The sequence below is a fragment of the Pseudorca crassidens genome, chromosome 4, assembly GCF_039906515.1.
Source record: "Pseudorca crassidens isolate mPseCra1 chromosome 4, mPseCra1.hap1, whole genome shotgun sequence".
In the NCBI taxonomy this organism is placed as follows: domain Eukaryota; kingdom Metazoa; phylum Chordata; class Mammalia; order Artiodactyla; family Delphinidae; genus Pseudorca; species Pseudorca crassidens.
In genome coordinates this window covers 116,516,096-116,536,235 of record NC_090299.1, presented here as the reverse complement: position 1 = coordinate 116,536,235, position 20,140 = coordinate 116,516,096, and the positions used below count along the sequence as shown (strand labels likewise).

Here is a 20,140-nt window from a genome sequence, read left to right as displayed (position 1 = left end):
GACAGCAACGCTATTAAGGTGGCTATTAATATTATTATCTTTATTTATTTATTTTACAGAAGAGGAAACTGGGGTGTACAGACGTTAACTTGCACGATGTCACACGGACAGAGGGAGGTGCACCAGGATTCAAACGCGCAGTTTGACTCCTGAGCCTGCAAACGTCTCTGTCTTGCTATTCTGTCCCATCTGTCAGTGCACTAGTCCGTTAGTACACTCCTGCGATTCACAGAACTTAATGTCTGTAACAACTGTGGCAAAACGAACGATGGATGTGCTTTGTGCGGCTGAAGATCCTAACTCCACTGACAAGCGCCAGCTCTCAGCTCGCAGGTGGGAGCTGGACAGGTCCTGTCTCCTAGGTAATGACTGAAGCACAGGCGGCCTATAAAGCACCCTTCTCCCCAGACCCACAGGGCTGATGTCATTTCCTTCGTCTGGGCGGTCGCACCAGTGACACGGCGGGCTGTAGGGCGGTGTTAGGTACCCGAGAGACCTGCGGCGCGGTATGTCACTTCCTCCCGGAGACGCTGTTTGCTAGCAACCGCTTCCCACCTGCGTTCTTAGTACCGCCTCCTCGCTCGCTGCAGAGTTGGTCTCAGAGAGCAGCCAGGCGCAGGCCCAGGAGAGGGGCCAACAGCTGGTTCCTCCGGTCGCGGGGAGACATCCGCAGAAATGCAGAGTGAGTACAGACCGCGGGACTTGGGGGTTGTGGAGAATCGGGGAGGAGGCGGCGCTCAGCTGTGCACCGACGGGTGCTTGGTCGGCGACACGGGGCAGAGCGGGCAGGGACAGGGGGCCATCTGGCCGGGCCGGAGCAGTCCCCCGCCCCGCGCTGCTGAGGGCGGCGGGGAGGGTGAGCAGCCTCTGCCTGGAACACTAGAAACGTCCACAGGACCATTTAACAGAGATTTTAATGCAGTCCATCGCAGAAGCTTCCTTTTTTTTTTTTTTTTTTTCCTCGGTACGCGGACCTCTCACTGTTGTGGCCTCTCCCGTTGCGGAGCACAGGCTCCAGACGCGCAGGCTCAGCGGCCATGGCTCACGGGCCCAGCTGCTCCGCGGCATGTGGGATCTTTCCGGACCAGGGCACGAACCCGTGTCCCCTGCATCGGCAGGCGGACTCTCAACCACTGCGCTACCAGGGAAGCCCTTTTTGTTTTATCTAATAGTATTTCAACACTTGTGAGAGGGAAGAGTGGCTGGAAAAATATCGCTATTTACGATCTTTTTCTTTCCCAGCACTGTATGTAAACTTTTTTTAAAAAATGGTGATGTTCTTAGTTATGTACACTAATTCCCCTACCTATGAACCTTCAAGTTGCGAACTTTAAAAGATTCGAACCTGCGTTCTCACGTCCAATCACGTACGTTAGTTCACGTGTATGGTGTACACTGTCACGTGTGTGCGTCCTCTACAAGTGGTTGTACTTTTGTGTACTTTACTGTACAGTACTGTATAGGGCACAGTAGTTCGGTATCTTTATTTCAAGCCCAGGATGCCCGGAAGCAAGAGGGTAGATAGAATTGAATGCAGCCAGGAAGCAGAACATGTGCCATCAACGTCAGGCATGAGTGAAATTGCAGCTTGCCCTCCGTCTCCTATTGCTGACAATCCTTCAACTCTGCCATCTCCCACCTCCTCTCCCTCCTCCAGTCAGTAACTCTTCTTGCCTGTTCACCTGATGCCGGCGCCTATATGCTAGTTGTTGTACTGTACTACGGTTGGGTACCTAGGCTAAATTTGTTGGACTTACGAACAAATTGGATTTACAAACACAATCTCGGAATGGAACTCATTGGTATGTAGGGGACTTCTGTACTTCAGGGGTCCCCAACCCCAGGCCGCAGACCCCTGTTAGGAACCAGGAACCGGACCGCACAGCAGTGGGTGAACGGCGGGCGAGTGAGCGAAGCTTCATCTGCCGCCCCCCGTCGCTCCTCATCGCTTGCATTACCGCCCGAACAATTCCCCCCACCCACCATCTGTGGAAAAATTGTCTTCCACGAAACTGGTCCCTGGTGCCAAAAAGGTTGGGGAACGTTGCTGTACTTTATGCTGACAGTCGTCTTCTTGGTAGCCTTTTAAATAAGTATGGCTGTTTTGTAGGCTATATTATACTTTTTGAATGGAAGAGAGGTGAAAAAGTTTCTATTTTAATTGGCAACAACCTATTGCACTCATTATTTAAATGAGTGCAATAATTGTAAAACTTATTTAGGGTAATAAAATAATTGTAGAAATATTTTTGGATAACTTCAGTTTGAATTTTATTTTTCTGAAAACAAGTTTGATAGTAGAATTTGCTTTTTCTTTACAAAAACTCTGTTTATTACTCTGCTACTTAAAAGTGAAGATACAGCTCAATGTTCATATGATGCTTTTCTGGTTTTTGTTTGGCTTTGGGGGCAGGGAGGGAGTACTAAGTGTAGTAATGGAAATTTTCAAGCATGCAAAAAAAGTCTGATTTGTTTTTTATATATTTCAGCCACCATCAGAGGTTGAATTATCCCTATCATTTGTTAGCCATTTTATAAAATTAGATGATGTCTGATGAAGTTTTTAGCACAACTTTGGCATATACAAAGAGTCCAAAAGTCACCAAAAGAACTACTTTCCAGGTAAAGTATTTTTATTTTGAATAATTTTAAAAGGTAAACACTGTATTGGGAATATTGGACTTGAAAGTGCTTCTGTTCAATACAACAGTCCTATGTAAAGCTGGAGTAAATCTATGTTTCTTTTGAAATTTTTCAGATGATTGTATTTGGGCTCCAGTATTACCAACTCTTCTTTGTGTCTTTAAGACTACCAAACTAAACTCAATACTAGATTCTTAGTATATTAAAAGTTAAATTAGCTTTTAAAAGTTGAATAGCAGTTTCTAATTGCCATTTTCATATAAAAAATGTTTCCCTCCCCCCCGGTGTAACATTGTAACATTTAGGCTTTCTCTGTCCAGTCACTACAATTTTGAACTCAGCCTCTAAATTTGCAGTATTGATTACATCTGTTAACAGCAATACGCTGAAACAAAAGATCATAAAGAATACCAGTTTCTTCCATAATGCCAATTTATAATGAACCCTAAGTTGAGTCCTTCGATTCATTTGCTTGGTGTTGTCTGTCTTCTTTAATTTAACCCAAAGGTCCATGAGGAAAGGAATTGTCTGTGATGTTCTGCATTGAGTCTTAAGGGTTGGGTGCATGGCATAAGGTAGGCTTTCAGTGAATATCTGTTAAATGAATGAAACCTAAGTTTTAAGGCAGTTATTAATCAAGCATTATTTGTTTAAAGAATTAATTCAATATATGAGACCTCCACATTTGGGTAGAAATTGATTTCAGTTATCTCATTTCAGGATGAACTAATAAAAGCAATTACAGCTCGCTCAGCCAGACAAAGAAGTTCTGAATACTCAGATGACTTTGACAGTGATGAGATTGGTATGTGAGAACATGGGGAAGTAAACCACTTCTCTTATTTTTGCTTCTTTAGTTAGGTTTAGCCCAACCCTGCAAAAAAATCACTATGTTAAAATAATACCTATGAATTCACAGGTTTTAGATCTCCAACTTTTTAATGAATAAAAAGCCACTCTTAATTTTAAAGAAGTTGTATGATTGTCCTTGGTTTTTTTCTGAATGTATGTATGAAAATAAAATTTAACTGACAGCAGATTTGCTTGTTTGTGGTAAACCATATTGGAGATAACAAGTTCATCTTTAAGGTCAACCCTATGAGGTAATAACTAGGGCCCATAGAACTAAACTTGGTGCACGTTAGGATCACTTTTATAATGCTTTTTATAAATCAAGGGTTTTTTGGCTATGAAAGGGAATCAGTTTAAAAAACCCAATATATCAGTATTGTATGGTTAATTTGGTTTCTTTTGATTATGTAAAATATTAATATTTTACATTTCAGGATAAACATACAAAATTCTAAACTTGAAATTCAGTGTTTTATACTTTCAGTGAATAACTCTCAATGTTCTCTGTAAAAGTAATCAGAACAATAGTTAAATCATTGCTTTATAGTTCGGTTAAGCATTCTTTATTATTCTTCTCATAGTAAAATCTAATACTGTGGTATGGATGGAATTGCATTTCCAAAATTTTTATGAAAAAACATTATTAGCAAATTCTTCCATTTACAAATATTGTTGGTTTTATGAAGTTTTTGATAAACAAAAGAAAAGCTTTACAGTCCAAAATCTAATTTAAATGTCCCTGGCTGATTATTACTTTGAAGAAATTTTGAAGGAGTTTTCTCAGAGCAAGCACAGTGCTTGGCTTGACAAACTATTCATACTCGATAAGTATGTTTTGAATAAATTAATGAAACTGAAATTTTTATTTTACTAACGCCAATAAAACCTGCCAAAGTTCGCTGTTTTTTAGGGCTGCAAATCTATTCACAGTTGTAAATTCATTTCCAGTCTTTAAGGTAATCTTTTTGATTGATGTAATCTTTAAAACTTTAAAATACACTATTGAAAATATTTTTTCTCTTCTGTTTTTCAGTTTCCTTAGGTGATTTTTCTGACACCTCAGTAGATGAAAATTCAGTTAAGAAAAAGATTAATGATTTTCATATATCAGATGATGAAGAAAAGAATTCTCCGAAACTGTCTTTTTTGAAAACCAAGAAATCAATCAATGGTGTGAGGAAAGATGAGCCAGTAGTCTCTATCAAAAATGATGAGATGGCACCTGATGGTGGTAAAGGCATGATTGTAAATCCCTTATCTGAATCTCAAAATAAACAACAAGAAGTTGAAAAAGAGAAAATTAAAATGGAAACGAAACCTAGAATTCTTCTAATCAAAAGCGCATCTTCAGGTAATTTGTTAGGTTACTGTAATTGCATTTCTTGAAAATTTATTTTAAGATAATCACAAAATACTTTTATATGGTAGCTAATAGATTTTTTAAATTATTTATTTATTATTTATATTTGGCTGCGTTGGGTCTTCGTTGCCGCTCACAGGCTTTCTCTAGTTGTGGAGAGCAGGGGCTACTCTTCGTTGCAGTGCACAGGCTTCTCATTGCAGTGGCTTCTCTTGTTGTGGAGCATGGGCTCTAGGCGTGCGGGCTTCAGTAGTTGTGCTGCAGTTGTTCTGTAGCTGTGGTTCACGGGCTTTAGAGCACAGGCTCAGTAGTTGTGGTGCATGGGCTTAGTTGCTCCGTGGCATGTGGGATCTTCCCAGACCAGGGATTGAACCCGTGTCCCCCACATTGGCAGGCGGATTCTTAACCACTGCATATGGTGGCTAGTAGATATTTAAGAAAAAAAAATCAGACTTAACCTTTCAATTTTACAGATATAAATAAAAATAATAGAACTGTAGAGAAAAACCATAATTCTGATGTCCAGTTGTACGTTCAGTTTTATATCTCTGCTAGTGCCTGATAGCTGGCCAGAGTACCTTCAGTTATCCACAGCTGTGGCTCCAAAGCTCCTGGGTCCAACCGTGCTTAGGCCTGTGAGCTCCAATTTTGTTTTTAGCAGTGGAACTACAATGGAATCCTTTCTAATCCATTTCACACTCCAGACATCAGGGTTATAGCAGCATTGGGGCTAGTCCTTAAAACAATAATCATTTCCATACAGCCATTTGCCAGAATATTTGTTTGGCATTTGTATATTTGAAGGGGGTGGTGGGGGCAGGTGTTGTTGCTGTCATTGTTTAAGCCTCCAGATTTTCCTTAAGAAAAGAGAATCTCCATTTGGTTTCTCTGTTCCTCAGGAAAATCCACTAAAACTCAATTTTCTGTGGGGATGTTCCTGGTGTGATTACAGTAGTTTCTTCACAGTTCTACTGAGATCTGTGCATAGTGCAGCAGAGATGGAGTGAAGCAGGCACCAACTGCTGTGACATCCCCTGGGCTGTCACGCAGAAACAAGGGCATAGAAGTTTAAGGATTTGGAGTCTTCCAGTCTTTTTATGTTCTATAGAAAAAATAGTAGTTGATGCTAACCTTCACAAAAACCTCTTTCCTTCATATCATCATTAAATATGGTACTGGTAAGTATTTCATACTTTACATAATAGCACTGGTAACCTTAGGCAAAGCTATATTTCAGACACTCCTTTTTCCACCCCCACAATTCCATCCACTTTCAAATGAGAAGAAGATAAAGCAAGCAGGGATACTAGGGGAAAAGCTACTGCAAGTTAATTATGTGTGACCTCAGCCGTAGGGTAAGCCTCACTGTCTTCATGAGGAGGGGGAGGAAACCTGCTCTCCTTTCCTACAGAATTGTTTTAAGAATCTACTGAAGTGTGTCTCAAACTATAAACTTCTACAAAAGTGTAAGCACAAGGCCTAATGAAACACAATTAACTTGCTAAAATGTACCTTCCCAGTGTACTGAGTAAAATCAAAAATGGAGAGAAGGGAAATGTAATCAAAGAGTGAATAATCCATTACATCACCATTTCCCAAAGTATGTTCCACAGTTTGTTCATTGGTATTGAGGGGAAAACACAGAGTTATAGGAATTTTAAACCAATTTCTTTATGAACTTCTTGGAACTGTTAATAAAGACATATGCACGGTGAATCTTCAAGAAAGAATATGCAGTGTTTCCTAGTCTTAGTTGAGTTTAAAAACCTATTTTTATGGATTACGTTTATCCTATTTGTCCTGATTCTAAAAAGCTTTTCATTAGGTTAATAAGAAAATGTGAGCATGTTATAGAAGCTAAAAATTAGTCTGATATAGATAGAAGTACATAATTAGAACTTATGGTAGATAATCAGCAATAATCCACCCATTTAATATCTTTTTTAAAACCTGTGACAAATTAAAATAACTAGAGAAATACTGTATTTTGACCACAAGATAGCTCAGGATTCTAAATGTGCAATACTGTATTTTTAAACAATCATTAACCATTTGCAATTCAGTATATGTAGGATAAAAAAATTACCAAAACAAGTAATCATTTACATTTGATTGTAAAATAAAACATTTTGATAATGTATAGATGTATTTTTTTTTTCTTTCTGAAAACTTGATGATGCTTCTGGAAGTGGAATTTTGGTATAAAATATATTAAAATCATTATTCCTAGGTTATTCAAGTTGAAGAAAAAACTTGAGGCTGCTGGTTAGTGCCTGGCATGTAGAATTCGTTAAGTATTTGAATGTTTAAATGAATAATTCATTCATTAAAGAAGGAAAGTGGTTAATGAGCTTAGCTTTATTCTTCTCTAAATTTTTAGACTTTTTTTTCTTATAGAGTTTAGAACTTAATATTTTTAATGTGGTGAGATATTGCTGAGTATCACTTAATGCTTTCTAAAAATATTAGAACCTGAAAGTTTCCTTTGTTCTTGCTTGTCTGCTGTAACTAGTACAATAATCAAACTCTTTCACTTTTATCAGGTAGTGGTCACATTGGTAGTGATTGTAGAAAGTAATTTTTACAGGTTATGCTGTTTTTATTTTAACTTTAAAGCAGGAGAACCTTGACTACATTAGCATTGGAGTCTGGGTGCTCCTGCTTTAATCCCACAAACTAGAGTTTATGACTATGGGCACATGAGCTCTTTGTTCCTCATTTTATTTACCTGTAAAAGGGAGACAGTATTTGAACCACCACTAGGGGTTTGAGGCAATTAAGTTAAATTCATGTATTTGAAGTGCTTAGAGCAATCTTGGCATAAATTAAGTACTCTATAAATGCTTTTACTGTTCATTTTATTATTCAGCATTTGTTCATAAGCAGATCATCTTATTTATCCCACATATTTATTGTGGGTACGATATGTTTCACTGTTACAAGCACTGTGATAGTAGCTATCACTGTGGCATTACAAAGACTTAGTACCAATCCTCCAATACTGTCTTAGGCCGTTCGGGCTGCTGTAACTGAATACCACAGACTGGGTAGATTATCACCAACAGAAACCTATTTCTTACAGTTCTGGAGGCTGGAAGTCTGAAATCACAGGGCTCACATGGTTGGATAGGGCCCTCTTCCGGGTTGCAGGCTTCTCATTGTATCTTTATGTGGTGCAAAGGGCAAAGGAACTTTGTAGAGCATTATTTTAAGGGCATTAATCCCATTCATGAAGATTTTACCCTCATGACTTAATCACCTTCCAAAGACCTCACCTCCTAATACGTCACTTTTGGGGTTAAGATTTCAACATAAGAATTGGGTGGAGACACAAACATTCAGACCATAGCAAAGACTTTACAATTTGGTGGGAAGGTGTATAAAAGGTATAGTAAGAACACAGGAAAGTGGGCATCTAAATTTACCTGAGGGCATCAGGGAAGGCTTCCTAGAGGAGCTGGTGTCAATAGCTATAACTGACAAATAATAATACCTGTAGTCAGGACTCTCAGATGCAAATGACCCAATTCAAACATCAGTGGAAAGAGTTTATCACTGTGTTGAGCATGGATGTCAGAAGTCCTTGCTTTAGGTGTGATTAAGTGTAGAGAATCGGTATTTCTATATCATCAGGATTCTCTCTTTTTACTTTTGTCCTCCCTCCCTGACCCTCTCATTCTCTCCTCCTGCACTGTCACTGCCCCATTAATTCCATCCCTTGGTCCATTTTTCTGTCATTTGGTTTCTTTGTCTCAGACAGCCCTTCACTTGGCAGCAGAGAATGCCACTAGTGGTCTCTAAATCACATCCTTCCAGCTCCATGGCCTTAAAGGCATATCCACCAACTCCAAGTAGAAAAATCCTGACCTCCTGACTGCCTGCTGTGGTCAGGGGAAATGAAGTTTCTGTGATAAGCTGCACAGGAAGGAGAGGGCTACATCACATGCCCATCATTCTCACTGAGGTATGGAGGAGGTATTTATTAACCCACAGAATCACATGGATAGAAAGGAGGAGAGGCTACCCAAAAAGAAAACAGGAGTGGTGGACAAACCAGAACAGGAAATGTCTATACAATCATTGATATTCATTGAGCACTTCCCATGTGTCAGGCACTGTGTTGTGTGCTTTGTATGTATTATCTTACTCAAGTCCCATGAGAACTTTAGCAAATCTTAGCTAATTCTACCTATAGGAAAACTGGAGTGTGTGACGGTTATCTGATTCGTGTAAGTTTACAATGCTAATAAGTGTCAGAACAAGATTCAAATATGAAATATCTGAAATAGGCAACCCCATACAGAGAGTGGGTAGAATGGTGGTTATGAGGGGCTGGAGAGAGAGAGAAATGGGAGTTGCTAGTCAACAGATGTAAAGTTTCAGTTATGCAAGATGAATAAGTTTTAGAGCTCTGCCTTTGGCATTGTGCCTTTAGTTAATAATACTGTAATATGCACTTGAAAATTTGTTAAGAGGGTGGATCTCCTATTAAGTGTTATTACCACAATAAAAAAAATGACTCAAAACCAGGCATTATACAATATTCTGCTTAAACTGAGGTTCCAAAGACAGGCAAGCATTTTTCAGGAGGAGAAACAGGAAGTGGGCATCCTAGGCAGAGGGAGAGCTTGGGTGGCAAGCTCTGGTGGCAGGAGGCATGTGGCACAGCTGCAGAAGGACAGTGAGCCCAGCATTTCAGGACAGATTACTAAGTGGGTGTGTCAGTGATGAGGCAGCACAGGTAGCCAGAGACAAAACCATGAAACATTTTATATTGTTCAGAGGCAATGAGCTTTTTATTCTGTAAGACTGGCTGATGGGGAGCCATTGAAAAATTTTGTGGAGAGGAGTGATGTGATCTGATTTGTGTTTTATAAATATCACTGAGGCAGTGATCTAGGCAAGAGTGGATGAGGAACTGAGAGTGGGGATGTAGAAAGTGGGATAAATGAGAGAGAAATTTAGCAAGTAGAATGGATAGGGTATTGTGATTCTTTGGATTTTGAGGGAGGAATCTAAGATGACTCTTGGATTTTGGATTGGACATTTGACCAGAGTTTAGGACATACCTAAAATTGGTAATGAAACATTTATAGTGGTTCCAATTACCTATGGTTGTAGAATCTTCTAGCAGGATTTATAACTCGACTTATAGATAAAAAGGATAAAGGTATTAATTAGTTCAGTTTTGAAGTTTCATCAGAAGAATACATTGGTAGAACAATGGAGAGATGGATATGTATAACAGGTAAAATTTAGGGAAAAGTTCATGGAAAATGTTTCTTATCATGTTTTGAGGGCTGGAAGTATACCAGCATTAGATTATTGTTTTAAACTTAGAAGTGATGAAATAGTAACTGAGAAATTTTAATAACTGCTGGAGAGGTTTTATGGACTCAGAGAACAGCAGCTCACAAGTTATCCAGTTGTCTGTTCCTCCTTCCAGGGATATTTGGCTCTTCTACTCCCTGTACTGACATCATCTTTATACATGTAACAGCACTTACCTTTGTCTTATAATTTTGTTTGTTTAGAATCGTCTCCTTTCCCAACCTCTAAAATCCTTGGACAGGGCCATTGCCAGTGTCTTGATTCTGAGGTCCATTAATGTGAGTGATGTGTATGGGGCCTGGCAGCAAATACTCAATAAAGGTTTTGATGGATGAACTGCCTCATTTTATAAAGCCTGAAACTGAAGCAGTTTGGTTTTGTTTGTTAAAAAAAAATTTTTTTTAATACTATGAGAGTTGATGAGTTTACTCACAAAAGTGAAGTATACTAGTTACTTCCAGGATGGCAGCCATTAAAAAAAAATTATTTGATTATGAACTATCACCTACTTGTACTTTCTGGAGTTCTTTGTAGAGAAGGGTGTGGGCTTCTTCTAGACTCTCCAGGATAGAAAGCCAAGGTGCTTGGGCACAGGAGGGAAGTGTGGTGACACCTGCGGTGTAGGAGAAGCCATAGTCATTTTAAAAATGTATTTTTTAGTGTATTAAATTTTATTTAATGCATTAAAACATTGTATTTTTCTGCAGAAAATAACAGCAGCCTTGAAGCAGACAACCACTTTAAGCCTTCACCTCGGCCAAGGAGCATGTTGAAAAAGCACAGCCACAGGGAGGAGAAAGACAGGCTAGGAGAAGACAAAGACACTGCCCTCCATGAAGAATTAGAGGCATATTCTGCACCTTCATTCCTCCCAAGGCTGAATGGCAGACAACCAGAAGCTGAGAAAAATGCATTCTCTGAAAACCTTGACCCTGAGGTTAGCGCTACTGCTAAACTGTGTTTCTAATTCAGGTTTTTGCATCTGATTATGAGAAAAAGAATACTTGTGTGTGAGCGTGCATGTGTGTATGTGTTACATGATTCCTTCAGCAATTGATAAGGAAATAATTTTAAGTTTTTAAAAATATATTTTATTGGATCTAAAACTCAATTGTAAGATACAGCAAAAATACAGCATTATTTTATGTACTGCTAAGAAAGAAGAAAACTGCTAAACTGTAACATACGATGCATCCAATTTCAGAGAAAGTAAAATGTGAAAAAAACTTGCCTTTTTGAATCTATGCAACACTTTAATTGCAAGAGTTTTTATTTACATATCTTTGAATTGTATAATTTATGGCCAATGTCGTTTTATTCATTTGGTTTTAATCACTCAACAAATGTATACTGAATGTTCATGGCACAGTCCTGTATTTTTTGGGATATACCAGAAGGGATGTAGATGTGATCCTTCAGGACTTCATCAGGAGTTTACTGTGTATTGTTATTAGGGAAGAACACTTGGCCGCCTGTCTTTACATTTCACTATGGTTAGAGAAGTTCCACCTCACATTTCAGAAGGGATAAGTATGGGAAGAACATTCCTACTCCACAATCTGCTTGAGCAGATCAGAGAAAAGGAACTAAACAGTACTGGCTAACCTTCTTTCTTCTTCTCCTGACTCCTCTGTGTTACTGATGTGAGAAAAGATCTGCTCCCTGGGAGGTGGTACAAAGGCAGACAGAGGAAGTCCTTTGTATCACAACTAAACAGAAGAATCTCTCCAATTCAGGTCAGAAGTATGAGCACAGTAGGCTCTGATTCCACTCTTATCCTGCAGGTTAGCTTTACCAGAAAAGCTGGCAATTTGATATAAGTCTGCCTGACTTCAATGTGCTATGTCCTAATTTGTTCTGAAAGTCAGGTGAAGAGAGGGTGTTATCAAAACCAAACAATTATTTTATGTTTAATAAAATCATCTGGTCAAGTGGATATTGTGTTAATTCACTGTAGCTGCTGTAACAAATTGCCACAAACTAGATGACTTAAAACAACAGAGGTTCTCTCAGTTCTGGAGGTCAGAAATCCAATATCAGGGTGTGAACAGGGCTATGTTCCCTCTGAAGGCTCTAGGGAAGAATCCTTCTTTGCTTCTTCCAGTTTCTGGTGGTTGTCAGAAATCTTTGGTGGTCCTTGGCTTGTAGCTGCGTCACTCCAGTCCTTGCCTCCATCAACCCATGGTCTTCTTCCCTGGGTCTCTGTGTCTTCCCTCACTTTTGTCTAAAACAAGACACCAGTCATTGATTTAGGGTCTGCCCTACTCCAGTAGATTCTCATCTTAACTAATTCCATCTGCAAACACCTTATTTTCAAATAAGATCACATTCGGAGATTTGGGGTAGACATGAATTTTGAGGGAACACTATTCAAACTGGTAGTGATACCTAACTTTAATTGCTCTTTGTGATGTATTCTATATCCCTTGATTAAAGAAAAAAGTATTCCTAAACTTTTTAAAGTAACATATATTATGACAGAAAATTTAATTGAAAAATATCTACCCATAATCCCATCACCTAATGACAACTATATTCATTATTCTTACTCCACTTTTGGGCTGTTTTTCTATACTTGTTTTTATAATATTTGTCATCTTAACATTCACAATGTTTTGTATCATGCTTTTTGGTTTAATCTCTTAACATTAGGTCATGACGTGTTTCCATGTTGCTGGGTGATCTTGAGACTATGTTCACCTTAATGACTATAACATAACCCATATTGTAGAGCTATTATCTTTGTTGGGTATTTTAGATACTTCTGTTTTTAATAGTCTGAATTTTCCTTATTCCTCATTATAAAATTTTCCTGACCATGCTCTGAATCTTCTTTAAGCCCACATTTTCAGGGATTTCCCATTTATTTTTTGTCCAACCCTTCTCTCTCCTATGTCTATAATCTTTGGCTCCGGAAGAGTCTATTTTCATCCACATTCAACTATGCTGAAGCCTCTTTAACTTTGTATAAGCTTTCACATGACACTGCACTTCTCTCCCTATTGCCTTACCTTCCTGCAAATGTCACAGCTGGGTATCGAAAGGGTGACATTTTCTTTCTCGATACAACCTCACTTCCCACCTTTCATTTGTGTGTGCGTGTGTATGATGATATATATCTATGTTTATATGTTAAATTAACTCATTATTCCTGGGATAAAATCTAGTCCATCATAGTACACTATTTTTGTGTGGGATTTGATTTTTTAATATTTTGTTAAGACTTCTACATCAATATTTATGGAAGTTGACTATAATTTTTTCCTTATAATGTTGTTATCAGGTGTGAGTATCCTATGAATTGGGGAATGTCTCTTCCTCATTTATTTTCTAAAAGTTTGGTATGAAACCAAAAGTTTAGTATCATTTTCCCCTTAATTGAGAGAATTCACCAGCGAAATTATCTGGGCCTAGAATTTTCTTTGTGGAGAGATCTTTGACACTAAGTTTGATTTTTTTGGGGGGGGGATAAATATTTGGTATCCAGATTTTCTCATCAGTTTGGTAATTTATGTCTATTTAGAAATTTATCCACTTTATCTGAGATGTTGAATTTATAAAGTTGGTTGTGATATTCCCTTATCCTTTTGATGACAGTAAAATTATCATGACATTCCATCTTTCATTTCTAATATGTAGTTTGTGTTTTCTGTCTCTCGTTAAATTTTGATAGGCATTGCTCAGTTCTGTTAAAACTTTAACTCTGTTAAAAGAACCAGTGTTGGCTTTGTTAGCTTTCTCTGTTGTTTGTTTCCAATTTCATTGATTTTCACTCTTTATTATTTCTTTCTTTTATTTTCTTTGGGTTTAATTTGCTTACCTTTAAGTTAGAAAATGTGTCCATCCATTTTAAGCTTTTCATCCTTTCTATCAAAACCTTTGAAAACTATAAATTTTCCTCTAATGCACTGATTAGCAGCACTCAATTTTTTTTTTTTTAACATCTTTATTGGGGTGTAATTGCTTTACAATGGTGTGTTAGTTTCTGCTGTATAACAAAGTGAATCAGTTATACATATACATATGTTCCCATATCTCTTCCCTCTTGCTTCTCCCTCCCTCCCACCCTCCCTATCCCACCCCTCCAGGCTGTCACAAAGCACCAAGCCAATCTCCCTGTGCCATGCGGCTGCTTCCAACTAGCTGTCTACCTTACTACGTTTGTTAGTGTGTATATGTCCATGACTCTCTCTCGCCCTGTCACAGCTCACCTTTCCCCCTCCCCATAACCTCAAGTCCGTTCTCTAGGAGGTCTGCGTCTTTATTCCTGCCTTACCCCTAGGTTCTTCATGACATTTTTTTTTCTTAAATTCCATATATATGTGTTAGCATACGGTATTTGTCTTTTTCTTTCTGACTTACTTCACTCTGTATGACAGACTCTAGGTCTATCCACCTCATTACAAATAGCTCAATTTCGTTTCTTTTTATGGCTGAGTAATATTCCATTGTATATATGTGCCACATCTTCTTTATCCATTCATCCGATGATGGGCACTTAGGTTGTTTCCATCTCCGGGCTATTGTAAATAGAGAGCAGCACTCAATTTTTTTGATGCCATTTATTTTCATTATCATTCCTTTAAATACATTTTCTAATTTTCCTCGTGATCTCTTTTTTGGCCAAATGGTTATTTTATGGTGAATGATTTTATTTCCACATATTAGATCTTCTCTAGATATATTCTTGCATAAATTTATAATTTAATTTTATTATGATCAAAGAATATATTTTATATGAATTCACATTTTTTTTAATTGTTGGGTTTTTTTTTTTATGGCCCAGACTGAGTGTGTCTTGTGAAAGGTTTCATTTGTATTAACAAAGAATGTGTGTTCTGCAGGTGTTAGATATAACGTTCTGTAATTTCAGTTTGGTCAAGATGGTTGGTAGTGTCATTCAGATCTTCTCCTTTCTTACTGAATTTTTGTCTAGTTGATTTGCCATGTACTAAATAGAGTGTGTTAAAATCTCCAATTATGTTTGTGAATTTCTCTGTACTTCCTTTTTGTTCTGTCAGCATTCCATGACTCTGTAATTAAACACATACACATTCATCATTATTAGTTCTTGACCCTATTTAGCCCTATGAAATTTTTGTATCTCTGGTAATGCTTCATATCTTGCAGTTTGTTTTGCCTGACATTTCAACATTTCAGTATTTGCATGGTATAACTTTTTCCATAATTTTCCTTTCAAACAATCTTTTTCTTTAAATGACTCTTGTAATAGCAGTTTGGTATTACTTTTTTATCAAGTCTGACAATCTGCTTTTTAATTGCGATCTACTTATGAATCCATTATTCCATTTATGAGTGTTTAGTCCATATACTTTTTTTAATAAATTTATTTATTTTATTTTTGGCTGCATTGGGTCTTCATTGCTTGCACGGGCTTTCTCTAGTTATGGCAAGCAGGGGGCTACCCTTTGTTGTGGTGTGCGGGCTTCTCATCATGATGGCTTCTCTTGTTGTGGAGCACGGGCTCTAGGTGCACAGGCTTCAGTAGTTGTGGCTCTCGGGCTCAGCAATTGTGGCTCACGGGCTCTAGAGCACAGGCTCAGTAGTTGTGGCTCACGGGCTTAGTTGCTCCATGGCATATGGGATCTTCCCAGACCTGGGCTTGAACCCGTGTCCCCTGCATTGGCAGGTGGATTCTTAACCAATGCGCCACCAGGGAAATCCAGTCCATATACATTTAATGTAAGTACACTTAGGGCCAATTTGTTGCTGTTTTTTTTCTATTTATTTTATCTATTTTTTTAAAATTGAAGTTGTTCCTCTATAACTTCTTTCTTGCCTTTTTATTCAGAGTTAATCACGTAGGTTTTAGTTTTCCATTAGTTTTCTCTGTTGCCTTTTGACTATACCTATTTGCGTTATATTTTTAGTAGTTGTCTTATGGATTACAAAATGCATCTATAAATGATCACAATACAGTTGACACTGTATTGTTTCACATTTAAAATAGAAACCTTGTAACAGTATAGTTCCATATACTCCCTCATCCATCATGCTGTTGATGTCATGTATATTATACCTACATATGATATAATTTCCACAACACAGAGTTATAACGTTTCTTTAAAGAGCCTTTTAAACTTTTTTTCTTAGACTTTTTTTTTTTGTTGTTGTGGTACGCGGGCCTCTCACTGTTGTGGCCTCTCCCGTTGCGGAGCACAGGCTCCGGACGCGCAGGCTCAAGTCGCCATGTTTCACGGGCCCAACTGCTCCGTGGCATGTGGGATCTTCCCGGACCGGGGCATGAACCCGTGTCCCCTGCATCGGCAGGCAGACTCTCAACCACTGCACCACCAGGGAAGCCCTGTCTTAGACTTTTAAAGAACTAAAAGAAGAAAAGAATAAACATTTATAGTTTTCTTAGATATATATACCATTTCTAGGGATCTTCATTTCTTCCTATAGATCCAGATTACCTTCTAGTGTTATTTCCCTTCAATCTTAAGAACTTATTTTTGCATTTCTTGGTTTGCCAGTGATCGATTCTCTCAGTCTTTTCTTATGTAAAACATATTCACTTTATCTTCATTTTTGAAGGATGGCTTAGTTGAATATACACTTCTTGGCTGACAGTTTCCTTCTTCTATCCCCAGCTCTTTATAGGTTTCCATTGTTCCTGGCCTCTATTATTTCTGTTACGAAATCAGCAAAAATTTATTTTGCTATCCTCATTATACAATGTTTTGTTTTTTTCTGGCAGCTTTCAGAATTATTTTCAAGGTTTAGTCTTTTTTCTTTGAATTACCACAATTTGACTATGAGGTACTTAGGTGTGGTTTTCTTTATATTTATCCTGCTTGGGTTTTGTCAAGATTTCAGGATTTGTAAACTGATATTTTCCATGCAGATGGGAAGTTAAAATTTTTTTCTATTTTATTTTCCTCCCTCTTGTTTGTAATTACATGCGCATTGAAATTTTTGATATGTCTCACTGATCTCTAAATTTCTTTCATGTTTCTTTAATCTTTTTTCCCTTTGTTTTTTTAGATTGAGTAAGTTGTATTGTTCTGTCTTCAAGTTCACTGCCTTTTTCTACCATTCCTGATCTGCTGTTAAGTCTATCAGTGATTTTTTTTTTTAATTTTAGTAGTGTTCAACTCTAGAATTTCCATTAGTATTTTTTGTATTTTCTGTATCTAATAATAAGGTACCCTATCTATTCAGCCACTATGTATATATCTCCTCCTAAGTGCTTGAACATATTTATAATCCCTACTTTAAAGTTCTTGTTTGCTAATTGCAACATCTGGGTCATCTCTGGCTTGGTTACTATAGACTGCTTTTGTTGCGTTTGTTTTCATGGGTATGTGTCACCATTTTTTTTTTTACTTATTAACATTTTGATTGACTACTGAACATTATGAATGATATGTTGTAGAGATTCTGGATTCTGTTATGTTCCTCTGAACATGTGCTCTAGCACAAAGATATTATGGCTAGACAAATTCCCAGCTCTGTCTCCCTTGCCATGGACATTGACTGAAATCTCTGCTTAGATTTTTCACTTTCTAGCTACTGTGATTTTACAGGACCCTCTGAGGTCTTTCCCATGCCATGCATAGATGATCCAAGTGTTTGAGGTGGATTTATATGCAGATATTGGGGTTCATGCCTTCTGCAGCTCTTCTCCAAATTTATTGCCTGATCTTCTAGTCCTAAACTCTATCTTCTGACCCCTCAAGCCAGCTTAGTAATGCTGCAGCCTTCTACTAAGCTGCACAGTTGGGGGAATTTCCTCAGGAAAAAGGCTACTAACTTGTAAGTCTCCTTGGGTAAATCTTCCCTTCTCAGGGTAGACTCCAGTGTTTGAGCCCTTCTGCCATCTGCCCAGATGGTTTCTCTCTATTGCTTTTGACATATAATTTTCTTTGTAAATATTATGGGAAAGAAAATTAAAATTTATTATCTATGCAACAAAATCAAACTTCTTACATTATAATATCATCACCTTTAGACTAGAGTATTATTCTATAAAGAGATGTTTAATTTATACACAAATATAATTACTTCATTTCATATATAATAATTATTTTAATTCAGATATAGGAATTTTGAGGAAAACTAAAGTGTATGAAATCTATGTAGTTTTTTATCTAAAATATTTGGAAGTAACTGTCTACTTGGTTTTATAAATTGCTTTCATTTGGTCAACAAGTAATATTTGTTTGAAACTAAGGGTTTTTACCTACTATTTCCTTTATACTTTCTAGGAAAATATATACTTAGAGAAAAACATGTCAAATATTTACCTTAAATATTTCTGAGATTTGATTTTAGAGCAGTAGGAGTTTTGAAAACATAGAGGTTTCAGTTAAAGAACTGGAATAGCTCTTAGTGACCTATTGATGATCAAGATATAAAGGCTTGAAAGTAAAGCATATTATAACCTCCTTTGACTTACTTTTGGTGTTTAGCAGAAAACTAATAATGCAGATTTCAGAGTTATGAAGTAGTTTTAATAATCCTATTGCCCCCCACAAATCTTGAGAACTAAACTTACTAGTAAATACATTTTCTTTAAACAGGATGCATGGTTAACAAGTCTATCATCATCATCCCTTAAAGAAAGTCTCGGAAATTCCTCTTCACCAGTATCTGGGGGAAAATCCTCCATCACAGGTGATTATATCAAATTATTCTACCTTATTTTATTTATGAACTCTGTATTGCTTAGAATGCTATTTGTAAAAGAAATAATACTTTACACAGTTATAGGAACAATATATGTTTGTGTTTGCCTGAGTTTTAATCCCCAAAATACAATTTATTAACCATGTGATTGTAGATGCAGAGCTTCATCTGTCAATGCCTCAATCCCCCAAGTTATAATAAGACCAATCTCATAAGGCTATTGTGAAAATTAAGTGATACTATGCATTTTAGCCACTAACTCAATTCCTGGCACAAGTAGAGTATTCACTAAATGTGAGCTATTATTATGTAGGCGTTGCTGCAATAGTCAGCATAATGGTTAGGTGAACTTTTAGAGTGAGACTAAGCTGGATTTGAATCTAGGTACAACTACATGAGAAAGTAACTAACCTTTCTGGCCCTGTATGTTGCTCTTCAAAATGGGCTTAATAAGAGTAGGGTGGTTGTGAGAATTAAATTAGTTTTAATACATGTAAAGCATGCAGAACAGAACCATCGTTAGCACATAGTAAGTGCTATGAGTAGTTAAAGTGAGTATGAGTAGTTAACATTGTTTCTTTCCTTAGTCTTATGACATATAACTTAATGAGAGCTAAAGGCATAGCTGTTTTTAAGACTGGGATGTATAACTTATATTTATTAAGTGCTTACTATGTAGTATAACTTTTGTCATATTATGGATGAGAAAAACTGAAGTGCAAAGATATTGGGAAACATACCCGAGGTCAGTGATGGAGCCATAATTTGAATCTTTTGCTCCAAAGTCCTTGTTCTTTTCACTGAGTACTTTGATTAGCAGCTCTAAAGAATCCATTAATGATACTTTGAATCATGAGTAGTCTCCAAATATGAATGTACAACTGGAATTATAAAGTGATATTATATCTAGCTTACCTAGATATAAAATGAGTTCCCCAGAAATGGCTGGAATGAAAGCCTCATAATTAAAACTTTGACAGTAAAGATACAGGTTGGCCAGTAGGTGGATCCTGGTAGAACTGAAAGTTGGTGATCAACGCAGAAAGCACTGATTTTCTGTTGAACATTCTAAAGTGTGGTAGAATCAGAATAATAGAAGCAATTCTGTAAAAGCAAAACTGAATCCTCCATGCCAGAGCTTAAGCCTGTCCCTTGAGCACTGAGAGGGTAAATACTAGGCCTTCCTTTCCTGCCCTTTTGGTATCAGAGGCAACACTGCATCTTAGTCGGAGTAAAACTCTAAAGGATGGCTTTATTCTCTGTGTTGTGGCCTCTTCTAGAACTACATTGATTCTTGGTCCT

General features: G+C 37.4%; 1 protein-coding gene across 7 annotated transcripts in view; it reads left to right on the top strand.

Moving 5' to 3' along the window:
- Window positions 1-20,140, top strand: part of LOC137223878 (microtubule-associated protein 9-like) — a 49,889-nt gene that overhangs the window by 14,043 nt on the left and 15,706 nt on the right. For 6 of the 7 annotated variants that reach the window (XM_067736472.1, XM_067736468.1, XM_067736473.1 and 3 more), the window contains 6 exons: window positions 60-682; window positions 2,490-2,622; window positions 3,364-3,448; window positions 4,529-4,846; window positions 10,894-11,123; window positions 18,733-18,826. In XM_067736472.1, coding sequence (XP_067592573.1) covers window positions 2,545-2,622; window positions 3,364-3,448; window positions 4,529-4,846; window positions 10,894-11,123; window positions 18,733-18,826 — 805 coding nt within the window. In that variant the 5' untranslated portion in view covers window positions 60-682; window positions 2,490-2,544. Of the gene's footprint in view, window positions 1-59; window positions 683-1,190; window positions 2,623-3,150; window positions 3,219-3,363; window positions 3,449-4,528; window positions 4,847-10,893; window positions 11,124-18,732; window positions 18,827-20,140 lie in introns of those variants that run through there. The other variant, XM_067736474.1, reaches the window with a different exon arrangement.